At 30.6% G+C, this 13,302-nt stretch overlaps 1 protein-coding gene across 1 annotated transcript in view; it reads left to right on the top strand.

The window, feature by feature from the left end:
* LOC147067849 (uncharacterized) overlaps positions 1-11,151 on the top strand; it is an 83,929-nt gene extending 72,778 nt beyond the window's left edge. The window contains exons 4-10 of the mRNA XM_085952561.1: positions 3,695-3,807; positions 4,125-4,237; positions 4,953-5,031; positions 5,769-5,917; positions 6,247-6,360; positions 7,067-7,212; positions 10,573-11,151. Of these exons, the coding sequence (XP_085808687.1) occupies positions 3,695-3,807; positions 4,125-4,237; positions 4,953-5,031; positions 5,769-5,917; positions 6,247-6,360; positions 7,067-7,212; positions 10,573-10,767 (909 nt within the window). The 3' untranslated portion in view covers positions 10,768-11,151. The remainder of the gene's footprint in view (positions 1-3,694; positions 3,808-4,124; positions 4,238-4,952; positions 5,032-5,768; positions 5,918-6,246; positions 6,361-7,066; positions 7,213-10,572) is intronic.
* The last annotated feature ends 2,151 nt before the right edge of the window (positions 11,152-13,302 follow it).

The following is a 13,302-nucleotide window of genomic DNA, read 5'->3' as shown; positions in this document are numbered from 1 at the left end:
AACTCAATGTATTATGTTATAAGAAGAAGGTTGATGATTTAGTACAGTGCGGGAAGAAATCGTATCTCCTGTTATCATCACACAATACGGTCAATGTGCTGCAAAGTCAAAATTACTCAACACTTTTGTAATTCGTGCCCTTGCAGACATGTTGCAAACTTAAAAATCATAGTTTCCCGCGGAAAAAGACGCGCATGCGCAGATCGTGGTGATGATCATTGTTCTTCATTCATGGCCCGCGCTTGTTTAGTTTTGCAACCGAGATGCATATCAAGACAATAATAAATAATTGCGTTATGAGTTTTGATAGTCGAAGTTGTAAAATTAGCCGGGAAAAACATGTTGCGCAACACCTCTTGTAATTATGTAGGTATTTTTGCTGTTTCCGGACCATTTTTTTTTTATAAAAGTATATTTTAATTGATTGTAACACTCAATTAAAACATTACTGATGAAATATATTTATATGGCGCTACTAGGGCATCTAGTTACAAAATTACGAAAGATGCAATTGTTTATGAAAGTGTTTTTAACTCGGGTATATTACCTTATACGTATGCTTATATGTATACTCATATCTAAATAAGTACCGAAAATAGATTTTTACATTAGGGACCGTCCACATATTACGTCATGCTCTAGAGGGGGGAGGGCTTAGAAAAAAGGGATTTAAGGGTACATATACTTAAACAAAATCAACATTTAGGGGGGGGGGGTGTCAAAATATGACGTAATATAGACAGGGAGGTAAAAAGTTATGTGACGTAATGTGACGATGGGGGTTGAAATAGCCAAAATCGTGTGACGTGATATTATGTGGACGGCTCTTTATGCTAAATTCATTGTGACAATACCTAAGTTTGATTATGTATGAATAAATTGGTTTATTTTAGAACAATCAATACTTTAAAATTAAATAAAATTTAACAAACTTAATTTTAATGATAAAAAATATTAAAAAAATGGTGAAACTGTTTTTTTTCAATATTTTAAGTATTGATTAGTTAAAATATTATAAAATGTTAATTTTCAGTAAATTACATATTTTTCAATAAACAATGAAGAGTACAGGTAGGACAGATTCATTTCACATTGCGGCCACGACGAAATCACTTTGGAACGGTGTTAGTATCATTAAATTAAATGAAGCGATACCAACACTTAAATGAGTCGCCTGTACTGTCACAGGAATCTGACACCATTCTAGGAGACACTTAAATAGTGTGCTAAATAATTAGATTTATTATTGGAGTTAGCATGCATGGAGTAGAATATATTAAAACAAATACTTATTATATTCTACAGATAGGCTATCAACTCATAAACCGGTCTGTAGAATTTAATATAATTTATATAATTTGTAAAGAATACGTTACTATTAAATCGATTTCTGTCTTAGGATAGTTTTATGTCTTTTTTGTACCAGTTAGGTTCTACATAATATTCTGAACCGATTTTTTTCTAGTCAGCTATAAAAATGACAAATTCGGACCAGATATAAAAAAGGACAAAATAATAGTAGACATTAGATGATTAAATAACATTTTGCAATCTTGATTTTAGTTGACAGCTCGATTGTCAAACCATTAATATTAAAACTATCGACATGGCAACCGAAGAGCTATCTACTAATGCAATTATTAAACTATTACGAAACACATTTATACTAACCAAGAATAATAATAGAATTCAGTTGATTATAAAAATTATTTTAAAAATATTACCATTAATGGTAGAAATCGTCTATATAAAAATGTCGGAACACGTCATTAGCAGTGACCTCACGAGTTAGTCAGAATATTTACCTAAATACTTAAGTCTCTTTTTTTACTACTTTGTATGAGCATCTCACTAATTTGTATTCTGAACACTCCTTGGGATTCTTTTATTTGTGTTAATGCGAGATACTGATGCTACGGCCTGTCTATTCATCGATTTCCAAGACACGAAATGTTTATTTTTGTACAATTATCTATGGGTTGTCTGTATACATAGTATCTTATACTATGTTATGGTCTGAAATAAAATTATCATTAGACGCGGTTGTGGTTTCTTTAAAAAATATGTACTCGTATTTATTTAATAGAAAGAGTTCAAAAATATTTTAAGTAAGGATGCATGACTTCGCATTTATACCATTTTTAAGTCTACATAAAAAAATATTTTGTGGGAAAATAATATAATTTAGAATTACAAAGTTCTTATTTATATTATCAGGCGTCGGCGATGATTTTTTTCATTTTTTTTCTGTCTACCACTATTCTCGACAGGTATGAATTGCAAATCTGTCTCTGTGATTTTTAGCGACGATGTTTTTCATTAGATTCAGGCTATAGTTAAACAACTTAGAAACGGACCTGTGCAGAAGCGCACGTACTTAAGTGCGCATATAGTAGGGGTGTAAATGCTGCGCCTGTGAGCGTAAACGCTGCGTCTCTGTGTGAAAAGTCTATAGTATATTTACAGTTTTACAATGAATACCCCATCACAATCGGGGCATTACAGAGAACTTATACCAAGACAGGCACGAGAAATAATTGTTTTTATGTGACAGAATATTTTTAGAAGTGATGAAAAACAGTACAATTATAATGATAGGTAGATGTCGTTTTATAGCAACTTTACTAAAAATACCAATTATTAAGACATCATTTGAAAATTATATAACAATGTGATTGGGTCATTCATATATTTAATACGTAGGTATACTATTCACTTCTACTTAATAGGCCATAATTTGTGTTCTCCTAATTATTAAATTAATAAATACCTGCAGCAATATAAGCAGTTAATGTGGGTTTAATGATATACTTCTTTCCATACTAAATAATTACCCAGTATTAATTAACCTAACTATCATAATATAATTAAGAGGTGAAATTATTTTAATTTATTTTCCTATTGTTAATTATCGAATAATAGTTGAATTGTTTTAATTCTCAACTTTAGATTCCGAGATATACGTTAATGAATTTCATATTAAGAAGATAAAGAGTTAATGTATTAATAAATAATATTCTAAAAATCGCTAAATTGCCATCTATCAAAGTGGAGTACTTATTCAATTTTGAATTAATACACCGAAAGACAACATTTGTTAGCTATGCATTTAACCAATTGGGTTCTTGCTCTGTATATAGTATAAGCTCCAACACACGTTTAACGGGTTTGCAGGTGATCGTTCTATCACTACTTCACTATGGGCTCTATAGAAATAGGTACAATATAATTTTTATTAATATAATTAACAAACATTTATATTTGTCTCGAAACCAACATAATTTTTATTTTATTTTAAGACGTTTATATTGAATAAAAAGATCGATTATTATAAATATAACATTGTCTTGAATATGTAATTCATTTCCATAAATTAATAAAGCATGTCAAGGAAGTCGACATATTATTTCACAACATCACATTTTAATGAAACAAGATATATTCCTATATTTTATAAATCTATACAATTCTTTTACAAACGATTATCTTATATTTCTGTGTATTTTCCTGTTGGAGAAGAGCAATTATCGAGTGAACCTTTACGTTACACGCTAGGGCAGGAAATAGCTCAATAGGATTGCATTCGAATACGACATTTTTCATTCAGCAGTCTTCGTATTCCAGTTATTTTTAAACCGAAGATCATTAATACCAATTATTGCGTTGCTAATAATATATATTTTTCTATTTGCAGAAAACTGAAGAGCGATCAGTTCCATTAGCAGTTCGAGTTCATCGAACGCTGGAACTGGCTGATGATAAGTTCTACGTCATAACCTGCGGTAAAGCTGGGTTTCGCAATTCCAGGTAAAGTATAATTTTGAATTTTCGTGTCATGCAATTGTATTATTATACTATACAAATTACTGAGTGTTATGGTTTTCCATCGAATGAGACTCAGAAGTTGAATTTGCAAGTGCAAACTATAAACTCATATCCAATAAAAAGAAGAAAAGTTACACGTATTATGTATGAATATAACTATTGTGTTACTGCTTTAAATTGTATCGTAATAAATAGTTAAAAATAAAATTAATGCACATTATATTTTCTTAAAAATATCCAGTTAATCTTTAGTAAAGGTGTATTACCACAAATAAATTTATTTTTTGTTCATTTTTCAGGAACGAGACATCCTTAGTATCCCTGAAAATTGTGAATGAAAATGGCCGTAGAATATCAGAAGCCGTATATGGAAACTCATATATCTTGAGAGCAGATCTTAGTAAACCAGATGGTAACAATATTTGTCTATTTAAATGATCATTTCTAAAGTTAAGTAAGGTTAGATTAGGTATGGTTAAATGTGAACAGTCTCCTTGATTTTTCTTGTTGAAGGTTATTTGTTTTTTTACCATAACTTCCTCATTTTATCGAACATTTTGTTTGACATATTTTTTTGTTATGGTATATGTTACTATTTAATTAAGAAATAATTAAAGTACAGTTATATTTAATTACACTGCCTGCATTTTCATGAAAATGAATATTATATCACAGGTTCATAGTGTTAGGTTATATAGTATTTAAAGTGAAACGTTTTCTCAACCTTTTTATAACAAGTACCCCAATTTTGTATTTTTCCCCATAGATTTAATAATAGTATGCTTACCAATCATTGTGTCTGATGCAAACTATTATATTATTTTAATATTGACGTAAAGAAAGTGGTTTATTTCTTTAACGATGATTGCTGCATAATATTGTTGTACTTATAATTAACAAAACATCTCAGAATATATTGTCTATCTATATCTATATATCTATAATATATCTCAGATAATCAATATTAATAATAGAACTACTCAGATTATTGTTTGCTTGTTTTAAAATGATTTATTTTATGTTTGGTAGCACAAGATAAGTTATAATAATTTTATTGTATTCATAATAGGAATAGTATTTTATATCAGTAGTAAAAAAAATGTTGAATGATATTTTCTCGATTTCAGGTACCCACGGCATTCGAGTGAAGTCTTGTTTTGTATTCAGCAAACGAAATTCGAGCGATCTTTTGATTGACGAACGAGGGTAAGCATATTATGAAAACATCTGTTTTTTTGTTTCATTTTGTCGCCAAATTCGATATTCGAAATTCGATTAATTGCACTGAGATATTTAAATGGCGCCTTTTTATGAAAGTTTAACTTTAAATTATTAATATTGCCAGAGATAATTGAGGAGCAAACATTCAAAACGTGATTTGTCACACAGATGTTGAGCTGAGATAATCAAGAAAAACATATTGTACTCAAAATGTTTTTTTTTATTATAAAACTGTTTAAGGAAAGAATTTTAAACCTGGTATTTTGTATAATCCAAAATTCGCGGAAGTGTTTCATTTTTTGATTTGAAATTTGGACAAAACACGATTTGCATGAAACTTGTGGGCAAAACACTATTTGAATGAAAATCAAGGCATTATATTTTTTTATAGGATAAAAGGTTCTTTGAACACTGATTCTGGTTTCCTTTCATAGATTTAAATATGGACTATCAGAATTGACAATAAACGGCATTTTTCAAAATGTGTGACAAATCACTTTTTGAATGTTTGCTCCTCAATTTAGGGAGAAATAAAATTAAATAAAATTAATGGAAAAGTATAGGTGTTTAAAAACTAGTGATACTTTTGTACCTACTGAAATGGAAACAACAAACTTTCATTAATATCAAATAATTCAATTTTATGGCCGATTTAGGAATCAGCCCATGATCTAATTATACCTACATATATTAATTTTAATTATAATTATGATTATTTTCAGATGCCCTGTTACATCTTCACACAATCCTTTAATATCTGCATTCAAATACGACGCAAGTGCTGGTCGGGCTGATGCAGCAATCTCTTCTATATTCCGGTATTCGGACTCCGCACAGTTAAACTTCCAATGCGATGTGGCGATTTGTAAAGGTAAAATATACACACATTAAAATAGTATTTATTATTATGTTGAGTATGACGCAAGTGCCCAATTGGTTAAGCATATTGGCGCAAATCGAGGGATGCGAAGTTTGACTCCCGCTGGGTATCGTAGATGTTTTCTTGTAGGTATTTTTGTAAAATCTATTGTATAATGATATGTAATTTTCATAAAATTTAGGAATGTATAAATGAGGAATGTTGTTAAAAATTACGACTTTTCCGATACAATACTACGTATTTTATAATTTGACTAGTAATATTATTTTAATCTCCTCTTTTGTGGCAACCATAATATAACATATAATTATTATTTTCAGGTGGTTGTGTAGCAGTCGACTGCTCAACTGCAAGCTCAGGATCAATTCCTGGAGAAGATGGGTCAGTCTCAGCATCAACCAATGTCTTCGTTTTAGATCCGGGTGAAATTCCGAGTATGTATATATCAAATCTCAATGTAAATCTAGAGTTATGGGTTTTTTTTAAATGTTTGGAAATATATACTGTATATTCTTTGTCAGTTGTGTATTTGCCATATGTGAGTGTGGATACTGCTTGATGATGCCAAAAGGTGAAACGTTTATCGCAACGCATGGAAACTCAACTCAATAGAAGCTTAAATTCAAAATCTATCAACATCCTCAGTTATTAATAAACTTTTATTAGTAAAAATTCTTATCCAATTTGTAAAAATCTAGTGTATAGTGCGGGATGATTCGTAATGAATTAGATATTGTCAAATTTATAAAAGTCCATAGCGAGAGAGAAGATAATATAATATAATAATATAATACACGGTAGATGACATATTATTGTCATCGGTATGCCTCAAGATTACAATCCAGAAAAATAACGTCTCTCCTGGACAGTTGAATCCGATGGCTAAGTTTAAAAGAGAAAAGACCTCCCGACTCCTGAGAAGTGAGAATGCATATAATTGTCAACAAGAAGAAACGACAATGCTGAAAATCAATGTTATATGTGAAAGGTTTCCACGGTGGGCTGTAGTTATATACTAAACCTACTGAATGTCATTAATTTTTAAAAAAATATGCAATAATATTCATGCATTTCGAGTGCACATTAAATATTGTCAGTTACAATAATATGTATTTAAGCAAAAATCTTGTATCTTTCTAGGAGTGGAAGAACTCTGTGCAGAAGGATCAGTTCATCCTGCATGGCTTCTCTATCTGGCAATTGCTTTAGGAGTGATGTTCCTTATTATGCTCATCATCAATTGTTTCCTGTGCTCTGCTATGACTTGCTCTTGTGCAAGAACTGAGGTAATTTAACTTTTAATTTATTCAGTCATATAACAATAATAAAACGGAGTACCTATTCAACTACTGGGTAAGTAGGTACTCCCTGTAACGATACACGCATGCAAAACATAGACAGTCTGTAAATAAGGGGTCCAGAAACTTTGAGCAGTACATCATAGTAAAAAAGTGCATGGTATGTAGGTATAACGCGTAAAGGCAACATAAGAAAAATATAACAAAGTATAATGGAAATTGTTATACTTATTATGTAACTGGGTATAACACACAGCTCGAAGAAGAGACAGGCCATTTAGTAGTACTCAACCGGTACTAAATGTTTGATAGATAGATCTAGATGGTTCAGTTTTGTGGAAGTACGTGACAATTCAGCCACACAACTGAGATGAATGGAATTAGCTTGTAGATGCCTACATTCAATAATCATTTAGTAAGATTTGTCGGTTAAATTCAATGACATTAATATGGACGAATCATCTGGAAAAAAAAATGACTCACTTTATTGTCGGGTCTGCCGAATGGCATAAACTGTTCTAACGCCATTACAATAAAGGTGATAATGCTATAAATTCCTGATGCTTTTTGTTGGGTCTGCCGAATGGTTTGGTTCGAACGGGTTCGCTCAAATGAACATTGATATTAGAAACACTGCTCTAACGCCATTACAATAAAGGTCATATTGCTATAAATTCCCGATGCGTGATCTCGCATAATGGAAATTGCGTGACGTCTACCTATACATGCGAATGCGCGAATTTACTTGCTAGCTACTGTATTGAGTGCGTCGTCCATTAATAATGTCATTGGTTGAATTAGTATTTTGAGAATGATTTCATATAACTAGACGCATTTGTTCCACTGCTACAAATTAAAAACTAATAAATATTAAGTACTGCTGCTATTACTGTGGTCTAATGATTCTTTTTGTAGATCGATTAATTCACAAGATTAGTGTAACATACTTTATTGAATATACATAATTTGGAAACATGTCAGATGTACCTAATATTTATTTATTTAAGAATACAAAATATTGTGGACATAACAAATCTAAATTCAAGACGTACACAACATGAGATTTACAATATAAGTCAAACATTACCCTCAAAAGAGAGAAGAGAATATAGAAAAAGAAATATATACATAATAACAATAATAATAACAAAAAAAAAATCAAAACATACTTAAGTACAATTTAATACAGAAAAATATAATTTTTGAGAACGAAAAACATACAATTTTATACAGAAAAATACAGTTTCAAAAACAAAATGCAAAGTACATCACTGAAAATGTCTATGTCTTTAGGGAGCGCATTTACTAGTCTTGCACTCCTAGCTAATGGTGCCTGATAGGCTTGACACGAGGAAACGGTTCCGATCCAGAATAAATCATGGCTGCGACCACGTAGGTAATTGACAGGCGCATGGAAATTCAAATTCATTAGGACACCAGGATTGGAAATCATCCCTCGCGATAACAGGCAAAAGTGTTTCAACAGCAGAAGAGACCGACGAGATTCAAGAGAGTGAAAAGTAAGCATGCCTTGTAAAAAGGCAGTCGGAAAATAATCATCTGACTAATTATCGAAAGGAAAATAGTTAAATGTTTTAAAATAAAGACATCGAAGAAATATTTTCTGGACGCGTTCTAAAATAAGCTTATAGGAAACCTCATAAGGACACCAGATAATCGACCCATATTCAAGAATGCTACGCACTAATGAGACGTAGAGTGTACGTAATACATTAGGATTCTTGAATGGTTTGGATTGTCGCATGATGAATCCTAGAAGCTTACTCGCACGTAGAGCCGTGGAAGTTATATGCGCGTGAAAGGATAATGAAGAATCAAAAATTATCCCAAGATCTTTTGCCTCAGATTGACGTTTTAAAGAATTTTTTGACATAATATAATTATATTTAATCGGGGTTCTTGACCTAGAAAAAGTAATACAAAAGCATTTGTCAGTATTAAATTCTAATTTATTCTTTTTTGACAAACTTTCAATTGAACAGAGATTTTGCTGTAATATGCAACAGTCCAACTCATTGCAAATTGGTGCATATAATTTCAAATCATCCGCAAAAAGTAAAAATTCTACTCCATCCATGGCTTTAACTATATCATTGACAAATATGAGGAACATAATTGGTCCAAGATTTGATCCTTGGGGAACACCTGAAAGAGTTTGAAAGACTTCAGATGAACACCCAGCGTACTCGACATATTGACAACGATGCGAAAAATAAGATTTGAAAAAATTTATAAAATTAATAGATCCGCCTACTGCACTCAGTTTAGTTAAAAGAATATCATGATCAACTCGATCGAAAGCCTTTGACATATCCGTATAAATTGCATCAACTTGACAATGTATGTCTAGTGAACGAGATATGTATTCAGTGTACTCTATGAGGTTGGTAACTGTTGATCGAGTAGATCGAAAATCATGTTGAGCGTCAGTCAGCTGACCATCCACATGTTTATATATATATTTATGTAAAATGGATTCAAATAGTTTGACCGGTGCAGAGAGAACAGCCACTGGTCGGAAGTTAGTTATTTCAGATACCGAGCCATTTTTATACACCGGTCGTATACGAGTTAAGCTCCAACATTCAGGGAAGGTAGATTTACTTAAACATAGATTGAAAATATACAACAAAGGATCGCTTAAAAGTTTTTTGCATCCTTTCAATAGCCATGGAGGAATGCCATCTGGACCTACTGAGGATTTTGGATATAGTCTAGAGAAAGCATATTTCATATCTGACTCATCCAGAGGACCAATATTTAGTATGTAGTTATATCTCTAAAGTGTTTTCAAATTATGTATATACTTTACATAGTAATCTATCAGCGAATCTAAATAATCAAATAGAATAATTAAATAGTTAATTAATAAATTATGTGAAATAAGTATCCACTTTGTATGTTGTATGTAAGTTTAAAATAATAAGAAACTCACATTTTTGTCATGTTGTTTGCACCAACAATGAATAAATAAATGAATGATCAAGACAACAATATTAATTTTGAAAACTGGAGAAAGTTTTGTTTATTTTTAAATGTAGCATATTATTATCATGTTCAAGATTTAATATAACCTTAAAATTATGATAAAACCTCACGAGTTTTGCCATAAAAAAAGAAAACTTTGAATGTCGTATTTTTCTCACGAGTAAAATTATATTTTTTCACTTAAATGACTTTTACATATTCATCCAGATTTTTCTTCATAATTTTTTAAGTTTATAGTGGGCGAAAATCGTGATTATTTTATTTTTTATTTAAAAATTGTGCGCAACTCAATAATAAACCAATGATTATTATAATAAAAAAAAACTTTAATGTTTTCAGGTCCTAGAGAAAGATCCATCAGTTGTGGAAGATTATGATCCTTACAGAAGTTGGCATGGCAGCCAATACGGCTCCAGATACCCATCATCGACGATCCACTCTGCGAGATCAGTATCAGACAACAGTGATCATTACGCGATTGTGCAGTCCAGGCCAGGCAGCCGACACTCCGGAGCTCATCGATCACGTCACTGAACTCTTACGACACTCGTCCGATGCCACATATTTGCGATAATTCGATGTAATGTCACACATATACTATGGTAATAAATCGATAATGAACATTAACATCTAACTGAAAAAAATCCTCATATCTATCCATTAAGCTACTAACTTACTGATCCAAGTGTATTTGAAAGTGTAACCAAAAATTGTCTATTAATATAAATTTGTGTAAATTATGTTCGCTCCTAAGCAGAGAATATTATCACAGTATTAAACGGACATTAAAAAACAAATCATGATTTTATCCCAGCAGCGGGATTGGAAAAGAAATTTTAAATTATCTTCAGTCACACAGGCAGGTAATGCTAGACGGCAGCGACTTGCCTGTGCGGTGTAGTTGTGCAAAAATAGGGCAAAAATTGTGCAAAGAACACTTTCACAGCGCCACACGGGCTTCCCGATACATTCCGGTTTGCACAGGAAAGCTCGTGGTAAAGCATGAGCGTGTAGCCGGTGTAATAAGAATTCCCACAACAATGACACTTGGGTCGGTTACATAATGTTTAGAACACTCACTCGGCTTCTAAAAGATATGTGTATAGCTCGGTTCAAAATATCTGAGATAGGTGCCTGTTATGTATTTTTAATAAAGAATTCTACATTATTAAATTTAATGTGTATGTGTGTATAAATTTGATATTATTTTTTTAATTGCTTTATAGCCATGGTATTAATGACGTCACGTGACATTGAATTATCCAAATACGTCCGGTATATTAAGTATAAATATAATAATTATGTCTCCGTCCATCGTAATAATTATAAATCCTGATAGAATCAGGAAACATTTGACAGTCTTTATAATATTATATGTGTATTGTGAATTTGAAGATAAAGATCAGTAATAATTGAAGTATGCCAAATCAAATCGCTTTGTCTCTACTACTGCAATTTAGTGTAATACGGTAGGTACAATGTTTGAGGCTAAAAAAAACATAAATTATTTGGATGCTTCGGACATTTAGAATGTTTTAGTTTGGCACCCTTCAATTATTATTGTTTGTGGTGTTAGTCAGATAAATGTTATATTAACGTTTTAATAATAAAATTAATATTAATAATGACAATATATTTTGTACTGCCTTTACTGACTCTATGAAGCCTACCGAATATATGATGGATGTACTTATTTCAATAATTAATTGTTTAGTATATATTGATGCACTTTATTGCAATAAATTGATGTGCTGGATAAGAAAAGAGAGCCTGGGGAAACTGCTGTGACAGTACCAAGTTTTAGAATTATAGATTTTTTTCCCATGTCGCCAGAAAATTTTATATCACATAACAATTGAGGTGATGATAATTTAAAGAGAACAAGTTACATGTTATAATTAAAAAAAATATATTTAGAACCTCCAATACTAAGAAAATAATAAATATCAATATTATTTATGGAATATTAGTAATACATGATCGTTGGAAAACTACAACTGATTTTTAGAGAATATTAAGAATAGTTATGTAAAATTTACAACCGAACAATATTCTAGTACAAGTTTAGTTACTGGTGAACTTCCATTAGTTCAATTATCAGCACCTCAATTATTTGTGTCATTAATAGTGGCGATATAACACCTTTATAATATAATTTACAAAAAAATTTCATCAACAGGTTAAATCAAATTTTCCTCAAATTAATATTTTAGCACTTAAACTCTTCTTCTACCCTAGCACCTTGATGTTGTAAATTAAGTAAAACAGTTTATAACAACATTGAAAAGATTAAAATATTATTCGTTTTTTTTTAAATTAAATTCCACAATGATGACTATTCTATATTTTTATATGTAACCTGAAACAGTATTTATGCATTATCTTTGTCATTTTAAAAATATGTATTCATAGTTGACTATATACTTTATTACTATATTGCCTATTTTTGCTAAAATATTCAAAATATAAACTACGCAATGTATTTAACTGTCCAATATTAAGTTATACTTCCCAATATCTATCTGTGCTTTGAATCAATATTTAACTGGATGATTGTAACGTATACATATATTTTTAAATTATATTTTGGATGTTGTATTTAAATAAATAATATTCAAGATATTTTGTGTTCAACGAATTGTAATTTTCTCACTATTTATTGTTACTCTAATAATTCTTCAAAATTAATTTGTGCAATTTATAACATTCCATTGTTATTTAGGAATAGTTTACTATGAATAGCGTACAACTTTAAGTCAACAAATACAAAACGAAGAAGAAAAAATATTATTTGGATCGCGTTATGCATTTATAGATCGACCAACGTACTTACCAAAAGAAAAATATGGTAGTAAAGAATAATGGATTTTTTAAAATTATTTTTGGTTATCGTACATCTGTTTAGATTAAATTTATCTATATACTGAAGTTGTTAAATATTGATGTTTGAGCTACATGGAGAATTATAATCTGCCATAGTATGTATTAACGTCAATTAATAATAATAATATAATATTCATTTTTTAAATTGAATATTAAATCACACAAAATAAATAGATCACACGTATT

This window comes from Rhyacophila brunnea, unplaced genomic scaffold (genome assembly GCF_057557595.1).
Source record: "Rhyacophila brunnea isolate RB1 unplaced genomic scaffold, BYU_Rbru_1.0 scaffold_3, whole genome shotgun sequence".
Taxonomy (NCBI): Eukaryota; Metazoa; Arthropoda; class Insecta; order Trichoptera; family Rhyacophilidae; genus Rhyacophila; species Rhyacophila brunnea.
Note: the sequence above shows the minus strand (reverse complement) of the source record. Positions and strands in the feature narration are given on the sequence as shown.